The sequence below is a fragment of the Lissotriton vulgaris genome, chromosome 1_1 (genome assembly GCF_964263255.1).
Source record: "Lissotriton vulgaris chromosome 1_1, aLisVul1.2, whole genome shotgun sequence".
NCBI classification, from domain to species: domain Eukaryota; kingdom Metazoa; phylum Chordata; class Amphibia; order Caudata; family Salamandridae; genus Lissotriton; species Lissotriton vulgaris.
The window spans coordinates 1,392,225,886-1,392,250,863 of record NC_141685.1 but is presented as its reverse complement, the minus strand read 5'-3'; the positions used below and the strand labels follow the sequence as shown (position 1 = coordinate 1,392,250,863).

At 44.1% G+C, this 24,978-nt stretch overlaps 1 protein-coding gene across 1 annotated transcript in view; it reads right to left on the bottom strand.

Annotated features, from left to right (window-relative positions):
* Positions 1-24,978, bottom strand: part of LOC147750562 (uncharacterized) — a 245,567-nt gene that overhangs the window by 3,204 nt on the left and 217,385 nt on the right. The window contains exons 14-16 of the mRNA XM_086929621.1: positions 23,372-23,488; positions 6,946-7,053; positions 6,579-6,677 (exon numbers count right to left, since the gene is read on the bottom strand). Of these exons, the coding sequence (XP_086785747.1) occupies positions 6,579-6,677; positions 6,946-7,053; positions 23,372-23,488 (324 nt within the window). The remainder of the gene's footprint in view (positions 1-6,578; positions 6,678-6,945; positions 7,054-23,371; positions 23,489-24,978) is intronic.

The window sequence follows — 24,978 nt, the reverse complement described above, 5'->3', positions numbered from 1 at the left end:
AAATACAGTAGTTTTAGTAGAACCACCATTTTCATCAGTGAGATTCTGCTGGCCAGGGAGATCGGCATTGCTATCTAACGGGTGACTAGATTAGTGATGGTCTCCAGGGTCACTCCATAATTAGACCTCAGAGTCTCCCCTCTGTCTTTAGCTATCCAGACCCCCAGATATTTTATCTCTGAAGCACACCATGTTAATGGATAATCTGGTGAGAATTCAGGGGTATAAGGAGTCGGAGGAAAAATCTGTGACTTACTCCAGTTCATGTGTATCCCTGAGATTTCTCTAAATGTTATGAACTCACGTAGCACAGGGTTTAGGCTCACATTGGGTTCCCTGAGGTAGAGTGTGATGTCATCATCGTATAATGGCACCAGAAGATTTTGGGAGGGAAAAGGGATAGCGTATTCCCTGTGATGTTGTCAGAGTTTGGATGCAAGTGGCTCTATGGCCAGAGCGAAAAGTAGGGGCGAAAGGGGACATCTCTGCCGAGTGCCCCTGGAGATGGTAAAGGGGTTAGATATCATTCCGTTGATATGCACCATTGCAGTAGGTTGGCTGTAAAGTAGTGCTATCCAGGCGATAAACGCCGGTGGGAGACCCATGCGGCTCAATATAGCTAGTAGATAGTCCCATTCAAGCGAGTCGAATGTTTTAGTGGCATCTAAAAAGATAAATGGCTGCAGCACTGGATGCAGGATCTATGTCCTGCAACAGTGCAAAGATGGTGCGCAGGTTATGAAAGGTGGTCATTCCAGGAATAAAACCAGCCTGATCTGGCAATACCAGAGCTTCCATAAGTAAACTTAGTCTGTTAGCTGGGATTTTGGCAAGTATATTAGAATCACAGTTTATTAGGTATAAAGGTCTGAATGTGTCACATTTAGAGGCATCTTTTCCAGGCTTAAAGAGAGAAATAATGAGAGTTTGTCTCATAGATGGTGGAAGCATGCCATTCTCTGCAGCTTCCTCATATAATTCTCTAAGAATAGGTGCAATGTCATCTATGTAACATTTATAAAAATCTGCAGAGATCCCATCAGGTCCCGGTGCCTTGCCAGAAAGCATCTGCATAATAGCCTCTCTTACTTCACCCTCCTCAAGAGGAGCTGATAGTAATTCCCTCCAGCTATCCACTCTAGGGCTGTGTCTTCGAAGTACGCTGCAACGTCAATGGGACCCGTTCTATGTGTTTTATACAGCTGTTTATAATGAGAAACAAATGTACTGAGAATTTCCCCTGAGTCTGTGTGGGTCAGCCCCTCCTAGTCCTCCACCCCAAATATTGTGTTTGAGAACCTAGTAGCCCTTATAGTCTCTGCTAACGCTCTTCCAGGTCTCTCTCCCTCTCCATATGCACGAGCGTGAGCATATTTTGATTGGAACAACGCCTCTCTGTCTGGAGTTTCTGTGAATTCTATGAGTAATTTCTTTAATCGCGCTTGCTCACTAGGGGAAGGTTGCTCTAGCGTGGAATGTGCCCCCGCTTTTAGCTATACATGTACCCCGAATGGTGACTTTAAAGGTCTCCCAAACTCCCGTTAGTGTCTGAACACTACCTATATTACGGGGAAGAAGTCCTGCACCTCCTGCCTAATCTCCTCCCGGAAGCAAGTGTCGAGGAGGGCTGTGGGGAGAAGCTTCCAAGATCTATATGGTGACGTATTAGTCGGAGGACAACGTCTTAATAACACAGGGGAGTGGTCGGAGAACGTTCTTGCCAGGTGAACCGTCTCCCTAAGCCAGGAGAAGAGGCCAGCCGATAGTCTATGCCGGACCAGCTAGCGTGAGCAGTGGATACATGTGTGCCTTCTCTGCGTGTGGGGTATAATGTTCTCCAAGCATCCACCAAACGGTAGTCTGTTATAATAGCATTTAGATGTTGGGCTGCCCCGGTGTGAGATTCCACTGACCCCCTAGAGCGATCCAACTGAGAATTCAAGGCCAGGTTAAAATCTCCTCCCCATATCTGGTGAGTGGATCCAATATTTACTATGAGGCCCCAGAGTGTATCAAAGAATTGTGCATCGTCCACGTTGGGCTCATAGCAGCTGACCTGTGTCACTGATTGCATAGCCAGCCTGCCCTACATAACACAAAACCTTCCCTGGGGATCCTGAAGAGTGCCAGTGGGGCAAAACTCCACTCCGGCTTTGATCAAAATAGCCATTCCCCTGGCATACGTGGAGAATGAGGAGAAGCATCTATGGGCGGCACATTTACCCGCAAACCCAGGGGTGGTCCCTGCCTCCAGATGTGTCACTTGTAGCATAACTACTTGTGCATGGAGTCTACCAAATAGTTAAGGATATGTCTCTTTTGGCGGGGGTCCCTCAGACCCCATATATTCCAGGACAGCATGTTAAGTGTACATTCAGGCGCATTTATGGACGAGGTCATGAGCTAGTATTTTTATCTATGTGATGTGTGTAGACCTTTTCTATGCTGTGAGCTGCATGCAAACTTGGCTCTCTCACCATATTGCTTTTACCCATCCTTCTGCTCATATATACCGCTGTATTTGTAAACATTTACTACAACAACAATCTGTTCCATCCTCCACCCCCCCTCCCATGCCCACGGCCCAATCCTGCAGGTGAATGCAACCCCCATTGATAACATAATCTCTCTGTATATCAAATATCATGGAGTCAAGTTGATAATGCAAACTTAGGCTTTGGTACAGTGCCTTACTTTGACATGTTCTTAGCATTGAGTAAGTTGCCTCCTTTTTGCTGTGTATACTACTATATGACTCAAAGACGTAAAGATAACTGACATCACTTATTATATCCCAACAAAACCCCCCCAAGCATCCTCTAATGGGGATCACCTTTGTGGGGTAGTTCGCTAGAGTCTGGCATTCCTCCCTGATTTACCGGGTGTGCCCAGAGTTTGATAAGGTATCTTTATAGTCCAATAGAAACATTTGAAGTTTTACCTTCGTATCACATGACACTTCAGGAGAACCTTCCATCTGCCATGCGAGATAGGTGAGAAGCAGGATATATTCCCCTCTTCTCCAGGACCCCCCATCCAGATCCTTATGACCAACTAAAGATTCTGAATCTCACTGTGTCAGTCCAAATCAGTTATTCTGCTGCTTAATACAGGCAATCAGTCTGCGTTTGATGCAGGAGATATGTCTCTGGAACTCTCTTTTTCTGCACGAGGACTGCGCCTTGTCGTTTTCTTGAGGTAGTCTTGCACCTGTTGAGGTGTGTTAAACATTTGCTGTTTTCCCCGATGGGTAATATGCAGCCTCGCCGGGTACAGCATCGCATAAGGGGTGCTCGCCTGCTGTGATATGTGCTTCACAGGGACAAATAATTTCCTGCGTGCCTCCTGCACTGCCTGTGTGAAACCCGGAAAAATGGAGATGCAGTAGCTATCATGATATAGTTCTTTTTTTTAACAAGCCAGTCAGAGTTCACCATCTCTATCTTTGTAATTTAATAGTCGGCGATTATTGGATGAGGAGGGCCTCCCGAGGGAGGTCTGGATGCCAGTGATCTATGAGTGTGTTCCATGATCAATACCTTGGAGAAAACAGAGGCCCCAAACAGTTCCACCAGCAGGTGCTCGACATAATCCTCCATCCGTCCTGTGTCTGCCTATTCTGGCACGCCTACAATACGGAGGTTATTGTAACTGATCGAGCCTCCAAATCTTCATTTTTCGCAGCGATAACCTTCAGCAGACGCTCCATGTTCTGCATCTGTTCCGTGCTGCTTGTGGATATATCTTCCAACTGTGATATTCTATTTTCTGCCTCGTTAAGGCGGCCGTCCTGTTTTTCCAGCTGCTGTGTAATATAGTCCATTCGCATGTTTAGGGCATCCATTTTGGATTCAATGGATCCAAGGCTTTGCTTCATGGCAACCGGCAGTGAACGCATGTCCTCCTCCCCTTCTTGTAAAGTATCTCCATCCCTGGAGGTGGCATCACCATCTTGACTTTGTGTCTCTGTGCCGTTCAAATCGCAGCTTCACCAGCTTGCCTTCTGTTCTGCCCATGCCCGCTTTTCCAGGACGGCTGTTTGGGCCCACTATGTGTATTTATGGGGGGTGCTCACAAGGGCGCCTCGGACATGCAGCAGGAGTTCTAGGAGCAGATATTCTTTATACTATACAGTCTCAGCTGTCGCTCTGCACCTTTCTTCCTTTTTATTTTTTTTTTAATTTTTATTGGTATTATTTTGTGTTTCCTCTGATGCCTCACACTGCTTGACCCTGTCTCCACTCTAATGCACACAGTTCTTTAATTAGTAAAGGACTCTCTTGGTCTTCCAACCTCAGCTATACAGTTATTAATTTATGTCTTCTGGCGTCTAAAATGGTGTCCGGCTCTGCTTGATCTTGTCTCCCCTATGATGTGCTCAGATCTTTAACAGAAGACACCATGTGTATTTCGCCCTCCCCATGGCAGTTATTATGCAGTTATATTGGTTTGTGCCGGTTTGGTGTGTAAATGTTCTCTGGCTGTGATGACAATGGCAGCCTCCACAGGTGTATAGGAGCCTTGCCCCAGCTTCACTTGTGTCCCTAAGTAGAGGTGTTTACTCTGGGCCTCGGGCATGTACAGCTCCATAATCAGTGCTCTTCGCTAGGACTTCGCCTGGGACGTCCCACTCCCCCGCAGCCTCTTTATGTTGAATTGAGGTGCCCCCTAGGGCCTGGGCTGCTCGAGGGCAGACCGCACGCAGGACCGGCAGCACAAGGTGACCCCTACCGCGGCACGCGTTGTGACCTGTCTCCCCTGTACAAAGCTGAGAGCACGGGGACGCGTAGGCAAAACCGCAGGGGTCTATCAAGTCCGCATTTTCTTCACTGCTCAGTCTACAAGAAGCCCGCGGTCCACACCAACCTCTATATGTAGACACTCCAAGAAGACAGTCAAGTGCTACCGCAGCAGGGCGCAGGCAATGGGCGGCAGAGTATCCGCACCGTAGAGCCCACAGGTTCGCACTCCCCACTCGCAACAGCTCACTGCACCATCCTCTCGCCGGGTAGCCTCAGCTTTCCAGCCACTGTGGGGGCTTCAGCAAAAGGCGGTTCGGCCCTAGCAGGTATCAGCAGGCGCCTTCCTTATTCGGCCGCCATGCTATCTCCCACAGTCTCCTCAGCTTTCTCCGGATAAGTTGCCTTCCAGGAGTAGTGGGGGTAGCCCTGACGACAACCGATGGGTCGGCGTTGCTTTGCTCTTTTTTTAGATATGAGAATTTTTTCTTTTGACTGTACCTTACTTCGGATGATTTAAGGATTGTGTCTCTGAGCATTTTGCTTTCCAGCTGTCTAGCACTCCCCACAAATAAGTATTCTTACCAAGTTTTTCTAGGTGAAAAAAAGCCAAGAGTCAATCTAATATCTCTATTAAATATTTCTATCTATTGCCAAGAACGTATACAAAGGGGGTAAAAAAATACCATATTGCAACATTAATCCCCAGCAGGAAGGAAGAAAATCTGGTATCTGCATAGTGACTCTGTACTCACAGCCCTACTGCCCCTAGTCTTCACTTATACATTATGTATATTTATCTTTGGAAGAGAAAAAGAAAAACAATTTTTTTGCCATACATATTTTGAATTCTGAAATGTATGTCGCCACGCTAGTACAGTCATCCTGAAAGGAATCACTCAACTTCTCCTAAAGTTCTTTCTTTTCAGCCTTTAAGTGTGCAGCTATTAAAGGTCAGACATATGATAAGAAGTGATGTAACTTGGGGGTCCAAAGAGCTAACAGTTGAAAGCAATGGTGAATAACATAATTGCTTGGCACCACTTACTAAATACACTTTGAAAGATATGCAAAAATTCGGAAAACACAGAGTTGGCAGCTTAAACAAACACCCCTGCCTTGGTCTGTAAACATTGCTCAAGAAATTTGAAAATTGCAACTAGTTACACAGACATATGGAAGGCAAGTGGCAAGGACCAGATTCCTCCTTTGCGTATCACGTCATGCTATTGAAAAACTACTGAAGCTACCTTGACTAGAACAACACATTATGACCATCAAAAGGCAAAATACTGTGTACCATAAAATATGTCACAGTGAATGACACGATCTAGCAAAGCACAGATAGCTGTGTCCTGCTTGACAGTCAAAATGGGTGAAAATGGTGGGTGTGAGTTAAACTTGTATGTGATGATTACACCTGTATGTTTGAGGATCTTTTCAGCTTCCAGCTCAAAGCTCCTACGAATAACAGAATTAGTTAAGGAGGATGCTAGTAAAAATACTACATCCAAGGAGCATTTTTAAGGAGTTACTTCTGCTTTCAAGAACCCAGCAGATAAGCATTGATCAACACCTTAAGTGCTACGTAAGCAGGATCAGCAAAGATGGGAAATGTGCTACCCCTGAGGATACATCTGAAATGGGAAGCCCCTCCCACTCTGAGTAAAAGGAGCTGAGCATCCTATGTCAATTTAAAGCGGTCCATAAACTAATTGTGGCTGGGTCACCTGACAGTCACCAAGACTATTTAAAATGTCAAGGCTTGCAGACTTAATGTGGAGGTCATTCAAATGCCTTACTCGTCCTTTTAAAAGCATACAAGTACAGTGCCCTCACCTGCTGCACTCTTGATGATTCCTCTGCTTTTAGCATCACTCTGGGCTAAGGAACTGGTCTCATCTTCATCTTTGATGACGAACGAAATCACTTCATGTCCTGTTGACACGTAAAACCTACAGTTACTTACGCGTAATACAAAACTCTCACAATCTGTAAAGGAGATTTGAGTAACGAAGCAACAAAAGGTCTAGTTAAATGCTTTGAGTTGACTCACAGGCCGGCACATGAATATGGACAGGTCTGAGGAACAGGTAGAATGAAAAAAGACAGGCAGATGAAGGAAATAAGTATGACTCTAAAAAAATAAAATAAGCCCTGACCATACAATTCAGTTCATATAGAAGCAGATGCATTTGAAACGCACCGGAGCTTGGCATAGTGCTGGGTTCTCCTTCACTAAGGTGATCCACCAAAGGAGAGTTCGACTCCGCCTCCTTACTCCAGGTCATGTCAGCATTAGGCATAGTAACCCCTGATGGAGGAAATGTACATCTGTTTACATTATGGGCAGCAGAACAACTACAAATTAAAACATTTGACTTTTTGACTTAAGAAAAGTGTGCTTAATTTCTGGGGAAAAAACTAAAGCTGTGATCATACTAATGCAAAAAGAAACAATTCCCAACTGGTCTTAATGAAAGTCAATTAAATGCAGTATGCGCATAGTGACAAGAATTATATACAGTGATGGCTCCACAGTTTCAAGTTGCAGTTACTTTGAAGCAAAATTCAATAAATTTTTTTGGAGCACAAAACGTAAAATGCGTCAACAAATAATGCTGCAATGTCGACGGCGTTTCGATCCCCGTCAGTCGGGATCGTCTTCAGGACAAGGTTGTCGATGAGGGCAGTGCTGTAAGAAGAAGGGATGGGTAAGTATGGGACTGGGCGGTGATGGGTAGGGGAAGGGAGAAAGGACTGACTAAGAGTAGGACACATCCGGTGAAAGGGTGGATAATGAATAGGCACTTATCAATGGGTGCACACAATAGTTCCGTGAGTACCAAGTGATGACTCGGTAAGGAGTGCAGGCGTGCAACTAATCACTGTATATAATTCTTGTCACTATGCGCCGTTCACGCTGCTCACTCTAGCACTTGCACTTTCACTTATTGTAAATATCACCATTCACCAAGTGCCTTTTCGGTTGTCACATGATTTGCTCGACACAGTGCTGTTTAACTGTATTTAGCCATGTGAAAGACCCCTAAAAACCTGCTAAATAATAAGCTTTTCCTAAAAAAACGTTTTTGAGACTCCTTGGTTCTGTCCTGTTCTTTGTAATGCTAATTGCATACTGCATTTAATTGACTTTCATTAAGACCAGTTGGGAATTGTTTCTTTTTGCATTACTCACCCATCCCAACGTGGTTCATGGGTTTACTCCTGTTTATCTAATACGTGATCATACTAAATCATCTGGAGCAATTCAATATCAAGTGATAACCTAAGAAATGGCGGTATAGGAAAATCACAATACTATAACGCACTTCTTGTGTCTCATTAATTGTGATATTCAATAGACATGTCTTTGGTGAGTAACGGAGGTGTATTCAAACAGAATAACTCAAAAGAGTTCATGCTAAAAGTTATACATCTGTTTGAAAATAACCATGAAGAAGGCACAGTGGGATTCAAATATTTCGATTTGGTTTTGTACACCCTGCTTTATTACGCCTATAAAAGAGGTATTATGAATCGGAAAAATGAAGTGTGATAATGATAAAAATGGGAAATAGCAACACTACTCACACTACTTCTGCACTGTTTATTGTGTTGAATAAACAGTAGCACAATTTGAAATTCACTGCACTTACTAGTATTTATGAAAATTAACTTCTGAGTTTGAGGTGATTGGTCCGTGGAACCGTAGTCACTCCTTTTGGGCATGTTTAGCATAAAAAAAATATGTTCTTTAAAAACTAGTTAGAATGCAGCAGTTTTATAAACGTAGAACTTGCACAAGATTTTTCCAGTTGGACCATCGAGCCTCTCCTTTTCACTAGTTAAGGACATTAACCCATAAAGTGCATGTGTCTTTCCCTCAATATGCAATATACGTCATAGCAGTATAGCTTTCCAAACTTTTGTTTTGCACTCATTGCAACATTAGATGCACAGCAAACACATGAGGGAAGTCTTCCTCTCTTGAAGCTGTGATTTTCTTTTTCATTATTTAAAGTGGGCTGCTCACTGAAAGAACTTAACTCTGTGCAAAGATTATTCCTTATACTGATGAGGATGGCGAAACAAATGAATGGAAAACACTCCACATCTGGGGAAGCAAACACTGCGACACCAGCAACAGATCAGTAACTCAGGCAGGGAGATATAGGTACATAGACCAGGAGCAACATGGAAAAGGACAGATAGAAATGTAAATTGAGACAGAATAAAATGAAATGTAAGACAGGAAAAAGAATGGACCTTGGGGGTGGAATTATACCCCGAGACATGGACATTGAGTCAGTGAACACTCTGGCACTGGAAGGAATGACATGACACTAAAGGAGGGAATACAGTACGACCTCCATTATAAGTTTGTTGAATAGGATGGCATATTTACCACTGATGTAGGGAAATAATGGGAATACATTTTATAGACACATACAGACAAAAATAAAATCCCTAATCCCAATACAAACATTTCAGGTGAGGGATTACTTAAAACCTATCTAAGTAGTGAACCGGCCAAGGCCAATAAATGGATGTGCTGAAAAAGATAACCGAGGGGTCTGCAGAAATAAATAGGTCACAGAGCACATTCGTTTTAGGAAGCACACCAACGTTGCATGGACAATTTAGCTGTGCTGAAATACATAAAGAGATTATATTTCTTTACAGATTCAAACTTGACAGAACATCAATAATTAGTATACACGCCACAGAAAAAGTCAAAACATTTTTATCTCTCAAACATAATGAGAGGTCAACGGTAGAATTAGCTTTTTGTACGTCCATGAAGCACAGAGTACAGGCTCTAAATAAAGGTGGATTCTGCCTTAGCCCAAGCCTGTTGAGAATATGTTAGATTTAGATAGGCTGGGCCCAGTGACATCAAACAAGAGATATGCACTCGTTTTGCAGAAAAACAAAAATGTGTTTCTACGATTATGTATGTATGTATGTATGTATAAATGGTTTTGTAGCGCGCACTGTTACTGGGGAGTATCCTGGCGCGAAGGGAGACGCAAAGGCAGATGAGCAGGGATCAGTTTAGAAACTGCTACTGAAAAGGTGGGTTTTTAACTTCTTTTTAAATTGGGCTACTGTTTAACTGGAGCGCAGATGAAAGGGGAGAGCATTCCAGGCGCGGGCAGCAACGACAGCAATGGACTGTCCCCCTAGTCTGGTTCGCTTGAATCGGGGAAGGGTCATTTTCAAAAGAGAATAAGAGCGGAGAGCTCTTGTAGGGGCATACAGTGTGAATCTTTTCTTTAAATAGGCTGGTCCTTGGTCATGGATCGCACTGAACGCAAGTACCAGGGTTTTAAAGAGGATACATTGCGGAACTGGAAGCCAGTGGAGGTCAGACATATGGGACCGGACACTCTTCCATCTGGGGACATTACAGAGAAGACGAACAGCGGCATTCTGAATGACCAACAGACGTTTGGTCAGATAGGCTGGGATGCCGCTGAACAGGGAGTTAGCGTAGTCCAGTCTGGCTAGGATGAGTGCTCGGGCAACCGTCTCCCTCGCCTCTCTAGGGAGTAATGGAAAGAATTTCCTGAGCATTCTCAAGGTGGAAAAACACGTTCCGGTCAGTTTTTTTATATGGTCCTCAAATTTTAGATCCTCTCCGAACCAAATCCCAAGATTTTTCGCAGGGCCACCCATTTCCTTAGGACATGGGATGTTCGGGGGCCACAGCGCGTTTTTGAAACTTGGGGGGAAAGATCCAAAAAAGAGGACCTCTGACTTATCCTCATTACATTTTAATTGGGCCAGCGTAAGCCATCGGAAAACTGAGGATAGGCAGAGATGAGCCTTAGCTGTGTCTAGATGGTCGTCAGGCCAGGTAAAGAGAAGCTGCGTGTCATCCGCATATCCTATAATCTTAGCCCCATACTGTTCCGCAAGATACACCAGAGGGGTGATATAAATGTTGAACAGCAGGGGGCTAAGAGTGGAACCCTGTGGAACCCCCGTGAGGAGTGGTTTTGGTTCCGAGGCATGAGGTGGCATCCAGACCTGTTGCGTCCTTCCCGAAAGAAATGAGGACACCCAGGCCAAGGCATTGCCGCCAATGCCGATGGCCGATAACCTGGCGATGAGGAGAGCATGGGGGACGGTATCTCACCCTTATTCTGAGAACTAAAAGGAACGAGCATTTACATTGCTCGGCATTATTAAAGGTAGAGCTATTGGCATTGCTAATGACATTTTTTTTCTATTTTTTTTTAAACATAAATAAATGGTATGGTCATTTACAATGGCAATAGGTGAGCAGTAAAGAGTATTTGCGGACATAGAACCACACACACACAGACAGAGCCGCCCGCACACACACACAGACAGAGCCACCCACACACACACACACAGAGCCACGCACACACACACACAGACAGAGCCACGCACACACACACACAGAGAGCCATGCACACACAGAGACAGATTGTATTGTATATGGGGGGTCTTTGGCAAAGATTTGGGTTGTGTTGCACCCTTGGGTTCCTTTGCAGTTGGAACCTTGTTCTTGGTATCATCCTTTGTACGCCTCCTTAACTTATCAAAAGGCAGTGCATCTTACCACCCCTCACCTTTACTCTCAAATGGGCAATGCAATTCAAATATTACTCCTCCTATATTCCTTTTCTGCAATCATAATTAACCTTCTAGCAACTAATGTCACCCAAAACATGATACACTATTTCTAAAACTCTGTCTTCATCTCAGTCCATGGCAACCAGCACTATCGCTGAATTACTCACCCAAATCTGATACCGTCCATCTATGCATATCTTCGTCCTGCGGTAGCCAGGGCTATCTTACAATGTCCCACATTCCTGCTCCCATGCTCAGTACTTGACTCCTCTATCGCACCACTGATCTCCCACTGCTAGGCACTACCCCTGCCACACTAACCAACACTATTATTCGTCTGCACTTCTTCCTCACCGAGCCAGGGACACTTGTTTATATACAAGGTGTTCTTTGCCTCCCAGTGATCAGTACCATACAAATGTCCGATCCAAAAGGCAATGCTACGCTGCTGTACCCGGTATCAGTTTACCAGGAGCAATGCCATGCTACTCTACCCATCCCAAGTGTTGCAAAAGCTGTTGCTATCATACTTTAGTCCTTCGAATACAACAACCGGTACCGTCGCACTGTATTTCCTTTCAGCTGATGCCCCCTCCCCCAAATTAATTCTATGGCAGTGGCACTTATTATCTAGCACCTGAGGGCATCAACACCTGCTGGGACTCTCCCTTAAAACAGTTATAGCATCATTATTCCAGCGGCCAATGGTATCTTTCTGTATGCGCCTCTAACCTCTAAAAGTGATATTATACCACGAAACCCAAGCTTTCCTACTGGCGATGAGGTCATCCCACCCCTTCACTGAATAAGCAGTATTCCCTCCAGCATCCGCTTTTGTCCCATATCCCAACCCAAAGGGCGTATCACCATAGCTGATCCCTCCTACCGTTCGCTGAGCCCCACCCTCTTCAACATCTACATGAGCCCCCTCGCGGCCATCGCACGCCAACACAACCTCAGCATAATCTCCTACGCCGACAACACCCAGCTGATCATTTCCCTGACCAACGACCCCGCCACCGCCAGAGCCAACCTGCACGAAGGGATGAAAGAGGTAGCCGAGTGGATGACGACCAGCCGCCTGAAACTGAACTCAGACAAGACGGAGGTCCTCATCCTGGGCTCTTCTCCCTCCGCCTGGGACGACTCCTGGTGGCCTCCCGCCCTGGGCACCGCACCCAAACCGACAGACCACGCGCGCAACCTGGGCTTCATCCTGGACTCCTCCCTCTCCATGACCAGGCAAGTCAACAACGTCTCCTCGGCGTGCTTCAACATCCTACGCATGCTACGAAAGATCTTCTGGTGGATCCCCACCGAGACCAGGAAGACCGTCACCCAGGCCCTCGTCACCAGTCGACTGGACTACGGCAACGCCCTCTACACCGGTACCACCGCCAAGCTCCAGAAGAGACTCCAGCGGATCCAGAACGCCTCAGCCAGACTCATCCTCGACGAACCAGCCACATCTCCGGACATCTGAGAGACCTGCATTGGCTCCCCGTCAACAAAAGAATCACCTTCCGCCTCCTCACCCACGCACACAAAGCCCTACACGACCAAGGCCCGAGCTACCTCAACAACCGAATCAACTTCTACGCTCCCAAACGCTACCTCCGATCAGCCAACCACGCCCTCGCCGCCGTCCCCCGCATCAGAAGAGCGAATACAGGAGGAAGGTCCTTCTCCTACCTGGCCGCCAAGACCTGGAACTCCCTCCCGACCGACCTGCGCCTGACCCAAGACCACCTCTCCTTCAGGAAGAAGCTGAAGACCTGGCTGTTCGAGCAGTAGCGGCACCCCCCTCCCCCCAGCGCCTTGAGACCCTACGGGTAAGTAGTGCGCTCTATAAATGTCTTTGATTGATTGATTGACCGTTTTCTGTGACAGACATGCCATAATAATGTATTGCTAACAACCTGCAAACAGCAGGTGCATCCAAGAACATCATTCCTTCACGCTGACTGCAACCCTGAATTCTCCCTTGTTCGAACAAAATGCGGTACAGTCTTAAGAAGAGAAAAGGAATCGCCGAAACGCTACACCATAAGCAGTGTATCTATATTTTTATTTTATTACGTGCGTTGACAACGCACAACAGCATGAATACACGCATACGGTATACAAAACTAATGCAGTAACAGTTTCAATGACACAAACAACTTTGACAGCATTCGTGTAGCTCTCAGCTCGCAGTGCAGACGAAGAGAGCATGGGTGTGTTGGGGTGTCATTTACTTCGCTGTAAATGGAGTACATTGAGAAATGTGGAAAGAGGGAAAGGCGGGATATTGTTAGATGACTGTAGTAATGGCATATAGCTTTAAATAGAACCTTGTCATGTAATGTGGAATGTTTTCATACGAACGTAGTATGTAGAGCTTTTATCAGTTACTGGAGATAGTAGGTATTCTTGTCTCGACCTCACCTCCAGCTGAATGTATTTATTTTCACTCTTAATTAAATACTTCTACCTACAAATTTACTTGAAGACTCGTCTCTAAACAATCCCAGAATATTGTTACTATAATTTTGGCGACATGGATGGTGATTTTTGAAGAAATTACAACCTCTTATGTAAAGAAGCTGCAAGGTTTTGATGTGAACCGAGCGTCGTTTGGATATATTTTGTGGAACTTTCTTCGTTAATACCTTTGAGAAACTGAGAGACTTTCTCCGTAAGTACCCGTTTGTGTGTGGACCTAACATAGCTTAACGATAACATAGTTGTTGACCAATTTCCTCTCCCTAGAATCGATGAAATGCTTTCTCTTACACGGAATGCCAAGTGGTTTTCCACTTTGGATCTCTCCTCTGCTTATCACCAGGTGGTTCTGGATAAGCAGAGCAGACAATTAACTTAATTCTGTACTCCATTTGGATGTTATAGATTTATTCGTATGCCGTTTGGGTTGGCATCGGCCGCTGCAGTTTTTCAGAGGCTGATGTCGAACCTATTCAACCACATTCCTGAGGTAGTTGTCTTCCAAGAGACATTCTGATTATGGGCAAAGACAAAATTCATCATGATACTTTATTAAGGGAAGTTTTGTCCATCCTCAGGAATAATGGTTTGATTGCTGAAGGCAGCAAATGTAAATTCTCAGAAAAACATGTTACTTACCTAGGCCATGAAATTGATGGGTCAGGAATCAAACCAAAAAGCTCTTTAGTGAAAGCAATTTTGAAAGCTCCTTCTCCCAAGTCGAAGGAGGAGTTGAGGTCCTTTCTGGGCTTGGCAGAATTTTATGCAAAATGTGTGAATAACTTCTCAAGCAAGACATATGACATGCGCATCTTAATGAAAAACAAAGTTCCTTTTTACTGGAGTGATAATTGTCAAAAGTCCTTTGAGACCATTAAGGAGTCTATTGCACGAGCTCCTGCATTACAGGGTTTTGATCCTGTAGCTGATTCCATTGTTACTACAGATGCAAGTGGTACAGGATTGGGAGGGGTATTATCACAAATAAATAAGGAAGGCAAGGAAGTAGTGGTTGCTTTTGCGTCTCCTTCGCTGTCCCCGACAGAAGAAAAATACTCTGTCATAGAAAGGGAAACACTAGCGTGTGTGTGGGCAATGGAGTATTTTAGAAAATTTATTTGGGGGAAGAAATTTCTCTTAGGTCAGACCATAAACCTTTAACCAAATTACTGACTACAGAAGGTCTTTCCAGAGCATCGGCTAGAATAGCCAGGATGTCAATGAGAATCCAAGATTTCATTTACAATGTTCAGTATGTGTCGGGAGCAAAGAATGTCATTGCTGATTTTCTCAGTAGGCATTCCTTGCCTCTCAAAGAAGTTGCATCTGATCCCTGGAATGATTGGTGTGTTGCTGCAGTATTTGAAGCCACTCCTAGTCTTTCAAAGACTATGTGGGAGCAGGAATACAAAAAAGACGAGGTGTTGCGTGATGTTTCTAACAAAGTCATTCAGGGATGGTGTAAGAATGACAAACTTGATCCCAAGTTTAGACCATTTTGGGAGGTCCGAGATGAATTGGCTTTGGATGGAGAATTTTGGTGTAGATCTGGAAGAATCATACCTCCTTTAGGCATGAGAGGGAAGATACTTGATTTGGGCCATGAAGGTCATCCAGGAATCTCTAGAACCAAGAAGAGTGTTAAAATGTTATATTGGTGGCCTGGAGTTGATTTAAGTATTGAGAGACATGTTCGCAATTGTATTCAGTGTGAAATTTCGGATAAAACACAGAAAACTCTTAATCCACCCTTGTCGTCATTAGAGTGTCCTAGTTTGCCGTGGCAAAGTGTTGCTTTGGATATCATGGGACCCATAACTTGGCAAGATGATGTGGTTAAGTACATTTTAGTACATGTTGATTTATTTTCGAGATGGCTTGAGGTGGAGGTTGTAACTAAGGTGGATACAAAAAGTGTAATTAGATTCTTAGAAATGTGTTTTTTAAGAGAGGGGTTTCCAGCATCCATTCTGACAGATAATGGGTCCAGTTTAGATCAGATTTGATGAAAAGCTTTGTTACCAGTACAGGCATTGAGCAAAAATGTACTGCATTGTATCATCCAAGGGGCAATTCTGTGGCGGAGAGAGTGAATAGAATGCTCAAAGGTGTATTACAACTAGCAAAAAAGAGTAACAAGAACTGGGATGATGAATTATATAAATTAGTGTGGTCTTATAGAATTACGGAACACAACACTGTTGGTGAAAGCCCTTTTTGTTTGATGCGAGGGAGATTTCCTCATTGCAAAATCAATCCGGGGTGGATTGGTAGGAGTAGGAAGGTGGATTGGGACTCTGATAAAATCAGACAATCTATTTTGCAATCACAGTGTAAGAATAAAAAGTATTATGATGAAAAGCATGGTACTAGAGAGGTGAATATTAAAGTTGGACAATTGGTGCGTGTTAAGTCAGCCAGAAAGACAGGAAAATTGCACTCTAAGTTCTCTGAACCCAGAAAAATCACTAAAGTTATGAGAAATACTGTTGAATTGGATGATGGCACGATCCACCATATGAGTCGAATTGCTTTGGCTGGGAACATCTGTATGGAAGGATTAGACAGTGGTAGTTTAAAAAGAGATTATTGGTGGTTAGATGTTTTATCTCAGTTTGAAAAGGAGGATGGTGAGGTGTCAGGTTTGGTGTTAGAAGATCCTGTTCTGACACAAACACGGGATGGATCAGAAACTCTTATTCCTGTGGGTTCACACAGTGAGTTGTTAAGTGAAAGTCCACATTCACACAGTGAGTTGGTTTGCACTCCTGACACTCTTGGTATGCATGACTCGCTACATCGTGAGTTGTCTGAACAGCCACTTGTAGAAGGTTCTAACCCACAGGAGAATGTCAATGTAGATAAAAACTGTGTATCTGAAAAACATACCAGAAGGGAAATTGTTGCTCCTAAAAGATTTGAGGATTTTATTCGTTATTGAGAATTTGAAGTATGTTTACAAATATTTGTATTTTGTAGTTTTTATTTCTTTTGGGTTTTTTTGTTTAAGAAGGGGAATGTGTAGTAATGGCATATAGCTTTAAATAGAACCTTGTCAAGTAATGTGGAATGTTTTCAAACGAACGTAGTATGTAGATCTTTTATCAGTTACTGGAGATAGTAGGTATTCTTGTCTCGACCTCACCTCCAGCTGAATGTATTTATTTTCACTCTTAATTAAATACTTCTACCTACAAATTTACTTGAAGACTCGTCTCTAAACAATCCCAGAATATTGTTACTATAATTTTGGCGACATGGATGGTGATTTTTGAAGAAATTACAACCGCTTATGTAAAGAAGCTGCAAGGTTTTGATGTGAACCGAGCGTCGTTTGGATATATTTTGTGGAACTTTCTTCGTTAATACCTTTGAGAAACTGAGAGACTTTCTCCGTAAGTACCCGTTTGTGTGTGGACCTAACATAGCTTAACGATAACATAGTTGTTGACCAATTTCCTCTCCCTAGAATCGATGAAATGCTTTCTCTTACACGGAATGCCAAGTGGTTTTCCACTTTGGATCTCTCCTCTGCTTATCACCAGGTGGTTCTGGATAAGCAGAGCAGACAATTAACTTAATTCTGTACTCCATTTGGATGTTATAGATTTATTCGTATGCCGTTTGGGTTGGCATCGGCCGCTGCAGTTTTTCAGAGGCTGATGTCGAACCTATTCAACCACATTCCTGAGGTAGTTGTCTTCCAAGAGACATTCTGATTATGGGCAAAGACAAAATTCATCATGATACTTTATTAAGGGAAGTTTTGTCCATCCTCAGGAATAATGGTTTGATTGCTGAAGGCAGCAAATGTAAATTCTCAGAAAAACATGTTACTTACCTAGGCCATGAAATTGATGGGTCAGGAATCAAACCAAAAAGCTCTTTAGTGAAAGCAATTTTGAAAGCTCCTTCTCCCAAGTCGAAGGAGGAGTTGAGGTCCTTTCTGGGCTTGGCAGAATTTTATGCAAAATTTGTGAATAACTTCTCAAGCAAGACATATGACATGCGCATCTTAATGAAAAACAAAGTTCCTTTTTACTGGAGTGATAATTGTCAAAAGTCCTTTGAGACCATTAAGGAGTCTATTGCACGAGCTCCTGCATTACAGGGTTTTGATCCTGTAGCTGATTCCATTGTTACTACAGATGCAAGTGGTACAGGATTGGGAGGGGTATTATCACAAATAAATAAGGAAGGCAAGGAAGTAGTGGTTGCTTTTGCGTCTCCTTCGCTGTCCCCGACAGAAGAAAAATACTCTGTCATAGAAAGGGAAACACTAGCGTGTGTGTGGGCAATGGAGTATTTTAGAAAATTTATTTGGGGGAAGAAATTTCTCTTAGGTCAGACCATAAACCTTTAACCAAATTACTGACTACAGAAGGTCTTTCCAGAGCATCGGCTAGAATAGCCAGGATGTCAATGAGAATCCAAGATTTCATTTACAATGTTCAGTATGTGTCGGGAGCAAAGAATGTCATTGCTGATTTTCTCAGTAGGCATTCCTTGCCTCTCAAAGAAGTTGCATCTGATCCCTGGAGTGATTGGTGTGTTGCTGCAGTATTTGAAGCCACTCCTAGTCTTTCAAAGACTATGTGGGAGCAGGAATACAAAAAAGACGAGGTGTTGCGTGATGTTTCTAACAAAGTCATTCAGGGATGGTGTAAGAATGACAAACTTGATCCCAAGTTTAGACCATTTTGGGAGGTCCGAGATGAATTGGCTTTGGATGGAGAATTTTGGTGTAGATCTGGAAGAATCATACCTCCTCCTTTAGGCATGAGAGGGAAGATACTTGATTTGGGCCATGAAGGTCATCCAGGAATCTCTAGAACCAAGAAGAGTGTTAAAATGTTATATTGGTGGCCTGGAGTTGATTTAAGTATTGAGAGACATGTTCGCAATTGTATTCAGTGTGAAATTTCGGATAAAACACAGAAAACTCTTAATCCACCCTTGTCGTCATTAGAGTGTCCTAGTTTGCCGTGGCAAAGTGTTGCTTTGGATATCATGGGACCCATAACTTGGCAAGATGATGTGGTTAAGTACATTTTAGTACATGTTGATTTATTTTCGAGATGGCTTGAGGTGGAGGTTGTAACTAAGGTGGATACAAAAAGTGTAATTAGATTCTTAGAAATGTGTTTTTTAAGAGAGGGGTTTCCAGCATCCATTCTGACAGATAATGGGTCCAGTTTAGATCAGATTTGATGAAAAGCTTTGTTACCAGTACAGGCATTGAGCAAAAATGTACTGCATTGTATCATCCAAGGGGCAATTCTGTGGCGGAGAGAGTGAATAGAATGCTCAAAGGTGTATTACAACTAGCAAAAAAGAGTAACAAGAACTGGGATGATGAATTATATAAATTAGTGTGGTCTTATAGAATTACGGAACACAACACTGTTGGTGAAAGCCCTTTTTGTTTGATGCGAGGGAGATTTCCTCATTGCAAAATCAATCCGGGGTGGATTGGTAGGAGTAGGAAGGTGGATTGGGACTCTGATAAAATCAGACAATCTATTTTGCAATCACAGTGTAAGAATAAAAAGTATTATGATGAAAAGCATGGTACTAGAGAGGTGAATATTAAAGTTGGACAATTGGTGCGTGTTAAGTCAGCCAGAAAGACAGGAAAATTGCACTCTAAGTTCTCTGAACCCAGAAAAATCACTAAAGTTATGAGAAATACTGTTGAATTGGATGATGGCACGATCCACCATATGAGTCGAATTGCTTTGGCTGGGAACATCTGTATGGAAGGATTAGACAGTGGTAGTTTAAAAAGAGATTATTGGTGGTTAGATGTTTTATCTCAGTTTGAAAAGGAGGATGGTGAGGTGTCAGGTTTGGTGTTAGAAGATCCTGTTCTGACACAAACACGGGATGGATCAGAAACTCTTATTCCTGTGGGTTCACACAGTGAGTTGTTAAGTGAAAGTCCACATTCACACAGTGAGTTGGTTTGCACTCCTGACACTCTTGGTATGCATGACTCGCTACATCGTGAGTTGTCTGAACAGCCACTTGTAGAAGGTTCTAACCCACAGGAGAATGTCAATGTAGATAAAAACTGTGTATCTGAAAAACATACCAGAAGGGAAATTGTTGCTCCTAAAAGATTTGAGGATTTTATTCGTTATTGAGAATTTTAAGTATGTTTACAAATATTTGTATTTTGTAGTTTTTATTTCTTTTGGGTTTTTTTGTTTAAGAAGGGGAATGTGTAGTAATGGCATATAGCTTTAAATAGAACCTTGTCAAGTAATGTGGAATGTTTTCAAACGAACGTAGTATGTAGATCTTTTATCAGTTACTGGAGATAGTGGGTATTCTTGTCTCGACCTCACCTCCAGCTGCATGTATTAATTTTCACTCTTAAATAAATACTTCTACCTACAAATTTACTTGAAGACTCGTCTCTAAACAATCCCAGAAGATTGTTACTACAATGACACAGGTAGATGGGGCGAGGGTGAGACGGGTAGATAGAAAGAGAAATGCGCAGCAAAATGGAGAGATGTGACAGTTGTGACAAGCAGATGGAGAGAGGAAGAGCGTTGTATAACAGGTGCTACATCCCAGAAGAGGGGAAGAGAGGTACACAGAGTTGAGAGGTACCTTGAGATAGATGTAAGAGAGAGACCCGCTGAGGCAGACAGTTGAGCTCGTCAGAAAGTGGACGATAAGGACAGTAAGGTAATAACAGTTTAAATGACACGAACAACTTTGACAGCATTCGTGTAGCTCTCAGCTCGCAGTGCAGGCGAAGAGAGCATGGGTGTGTTCGGGTGTCATTTACTCCGCTGTAAATGGAGTACATTGAGAAATGTGGAAAGAGGGAAAGGCGGGATATTGAGAGATGACACAGGTAGATGGGGCGAGGGTAAGACGGGTAGATAGAAAGAGAAATGCGCAGCAAAATGGAGAGATGTGACAGTTGTGACAAGCAGATGGAGAGAGGAAGAGCGTTGTATACAGGTGCCACAGCCCAGAATGGGGGAAGAGAGGTACACAGAGTTGAGAGAGGTAGCTTGAGATAGATGTAAGAAAGAGACCCGCTGAGGCAGACAGTTGAGCTCGTCAGAAAGTGGACTATAAGGACAGTAAGGGAATAACAGTTAAAATGACACGAACAACTTTGACAGCATTCGTGTAGCTCTCAGCTCGCAGTGCAGACGAAGAGAGCATGGGTGTGTTGGGGTGTCATTTACTCCGCTGTAAATGGAGTACATTGAGAAATGTGAAAAGAGGGAATGGCGGGATATTGAGAGATGACACAGGTAGATGGGGCGAGGGTAAGACGGGTAGATAGAAAGAGAAATGCGCAGCAAAATGGAGAGATGTGACAGTTGTGACAAGCAGATAGAGAGAGGAAGAGCGTTGTACAACAGGTGCCACAGCCCAGAAGAGGGGAAGAGAGGTACACAGAGTTGAGAGAGGTAGCTTGAGATAGATGTAAGAGAGAGATCCGCTGAGGCAGACAGTTGAGCTCGTCAGAAAGTGGACAATAAGGACAGTAAGGGAACACGAGATACAGGAGAGACAGAAGAATAATGGAACAGATGCCGGGTCGAGAAACAAAGCACTGTTTCAAACACTCCCACACTAGTTACCTTCCTTGTACCTTGCTCACCACGGTTCCAGGTGGCTTTTCCCTCTCTATCTCTCAATATGTGCCTGGGTTTGTAACTCTTGCTCGATCTCTCCTTCTCACTCACGCATTGTCTGCCGCTCTCACTGGAAACGCCACTACCTGTGCCCGGGGGGCGGAGCCACTTCTCTAAAAGCGCGGAGGGGGGCACTCGCTGGGGCCTCTGGGAGCTGTAGTTCAACATATTTTTTCTGGTCAGAGCGGCGGCCATGTTGCAGCAGGCTCATATTGTGGCGAATCAGGATGTTCTGCTTTCTGAAGTGCGGCGTCAAGGAGCAACTGGTGCGCGTCAAAGCCATCAATTCACCTCCTCTGCTGAGCTGATAAGCTGCTGTGCGAACGCATTGCCCCAGAGGTTTCTAGGTGATAACCCCAATAGTGGAACGTTTTGCTATTGTCTATCTGGATCAAATCGGTGAATAGTTAAAGGAACACTCAGTTTAGCAAGTTATGGCAAATTAACATCCCTGTTTTAACAACGAAGCTAGAACACACCACCATCTTTCTCAGTTTAAAAACACCAATACTCCACACCAACAGAAACCCAGTCCGATACGCAACTGAGCGACGGAGTGAGAGACATATGCTTGCCACTATAAATCAGGATTAGGAGAGACTGGCTTCATGCAGGAGGAACTTTCCCTGTCACGGACCACTGGACATAAGTGATATATCCTGCGTATTGCTTATTGAAAATACTTATAATTCTACAACTGTTCAAACAGAGAACAGTGCAACACAGGAGACAAATCTTTCCTGTCACGTACTCGCGGACAGAGTGGTCCACCCCACAAATCAGCTTTTTGACCCTGAAGAAGTCACGGATGTGACGAAACGCGTTGGCAATAGGCAATTCTGTAATTTTAATGAAAATTTAATAAAATAAATTTGAAACCTACAATCAAGACTGTGATATTATCTGTGGGAATTCTCATAATGAATGTTAAATATATATTGTAAACTACTTAAACCAGCTGATACATTTTTTACACATGTACCTTGGTGCGGGTCATTTTTTTGTTTAATCTTTCCCAGTTTATCAAGTTATGGCAAATTAACATCCTTGTTTTAACAACGAAGCTAGAACACACCACCATCTTTCTCCGAGGCGATGCAGAAATGCCCTGGAGAAACACAGCCTCGTTTTTTAATTCGAGGCATGTTTTCTTTCTCTTCTCTTCCCATTGGCTGGAAGGTAAAATTGCAGCCAATGGGAAGAGGAGAGAAAGAAAATAGAAAGAGAAAAAAAACGCCCCCGAATCCGAAAAAGACGGGACTGAAAGGGAGTGACGCCCCTCTCCTCCAATGGCTGGCCTACGTTTAGGAAGCCAGCCAATGGAGAAGAGGGGCGGGTTCAAGCCCCATCTAGAAAACATTAATTCTCTGACGGAGACTGCGCAAGCGCAGCCTACGGTCCTCGACCTAATAATTCTCTGACCGAGACTGCGCAAGCGCAGCCTACGGTCCTCGACCTAAAAAAGAGGAGATTCAGCAAAACATAGGCATGTGTAATGTTTAGGTACTATCTTATCTGCCAAGCTTGCTATTTACGTCATAGAAGAATTTACAGCCCATGTTTTTTGTGGCTTTTCCAGTATATGTACTACTGCGTGTAATCCATAACTTTTGAACTTCAGACTTTGGTCTCTGTTTGAGACTGGCTGATTTCCCAATTGATTGATTAAAACCTTATTATTGAGTAAAATTGTTCAGTCATCCTGGAGGTGGGGTGAAACTGGCACTGGGCCTCTAATCCAGAGTCTGCCTGATATGTCCAACTATACCTTCTAGTTCAAAGATGATTTGAAACCCCATGTATTATTGGAATTCTAATGAGACTGGCTAATAATAAACACTTTCATAACATCATAAAGATATAACTCACCTTTGGGCAATCGGTTATGGATTTCTGATTCAGCTGAGCCCAGCCAATTCTTGAAAGGTAGAGCTTGCTTATCTTGGATCGGAAGTAACATCTCCGGGTGGACAGCAGGATAACAGTCTGCAGACAAGACGGCAGAGAAGACATGATGGTTATATATAACCAGTGTCTTACTGAGAGAGATGGGTAGAGCATAGTGTAATTCACTATAAAGAGATAGCTTAAAACACCCCTGCCACAGAGTAGTGTCTCCCGGTAAACACAGCAAAACTGCTAACACAAGTACTGTAACCAGGTGACCGGGACAATGACTGATAGTCAGGGCAGCGATAAAGAAGTTACCTGGTGGTCTGTTAATGTTGAAGAAATGGTTGCTCCTTCTTCACAGGACGAGCCTTTTGCGTGGGGAACTCCGTCGCAAGAAATACAACCCGGCCCCTTTAACTGGCAGACAGAACAGGACGCCGGGACTGCCCCTCGTGACGTATCCTTCCTTTCATTGGATAAAGCCCCGGAACCTTGGAGGTCGGCGTGTGACATCACCTACGGAGGAGAGAGCCGCGGTGAGGAAAGCGTGGAGGAAGGACGCCGCAGAGACGAGGAAAACGCAACGCCTGGACGAGAAGCAGACGAGGCTGGGAAAGGTGAAGCCCTGTCCGAAGAAGACGTGCCAGGAGGCCAACAGACCGCGCAGCGCCGTGCCACACTCCCGAGGGAGGAGTGTGGCTCCGACAGATACGGGACAGGATCTCGAACTGGGTGGGACGGCGGGGACATTCACCCGCAGTAAAAAGGCTCTCAACCCCTTAGTATTCCTGCACTACCCTTCCCCGTAAAGTACCCTCCCTCACGCCTGTCACTTAGCACTCGGTAACGACTGAAGCACTTGTAGGTGACCCTCACTCCCTGGTTCCCCGGAAAGGAAGAGTTATAGGACGTGACAGTAATTGGTCCTTTTCTGTTGTTTTGTTTCCGGCATATCCGATGCGAGAGGTCCTTTGGGAAGAAGCGCCAGCCTGACTCGAACCGCTAGAGGAAAGAACACCCCCTCCACAGTCGGCATCACGGATCCTGCCGGGTTTGCCAAGGAGAGACTAACTTTGCGAAAAAAGAAACTTTATGTTAAAATAAAACCCTCTTTACCAAGGCACTGTGTCCAGTCCATTCCTGACCCCCCTTTACAAGTGGTGTCAGAAGTGGGATTGCCTGACCCCCACCAGCAATCACTGATGGATCAAGTAATCCAACATCTTATTGAAGGACAAGACAAGCTGGAATGGGCTATAAAAAATCAGATAACAGTAGCTGATGCTGATCGTGAACTGTTTAAGAATGCTATTAGCGCCCAGATAGAGGGACTGCAGAAAGTGGCCCAGACACCAGTACTCGGAGCCGACCGTAGAGCCGGAAGTCCCCATCCTTCAGGTGTATCACTACAAAAGTATGTTCCCGGGGAAGATCCGGACGCTTTCCTCTCAAATTTTGAGAGAGCAGCCCAAGCGTGTGGTTGGCCCCCAGAGAAATGGCCCTTTTTCTTAGCCCCTTTGTTATCTGGGGAAGATCAAGCCGCCTATCAGGTGGCTAATCATGCCGGTAATACCCCTTATGCA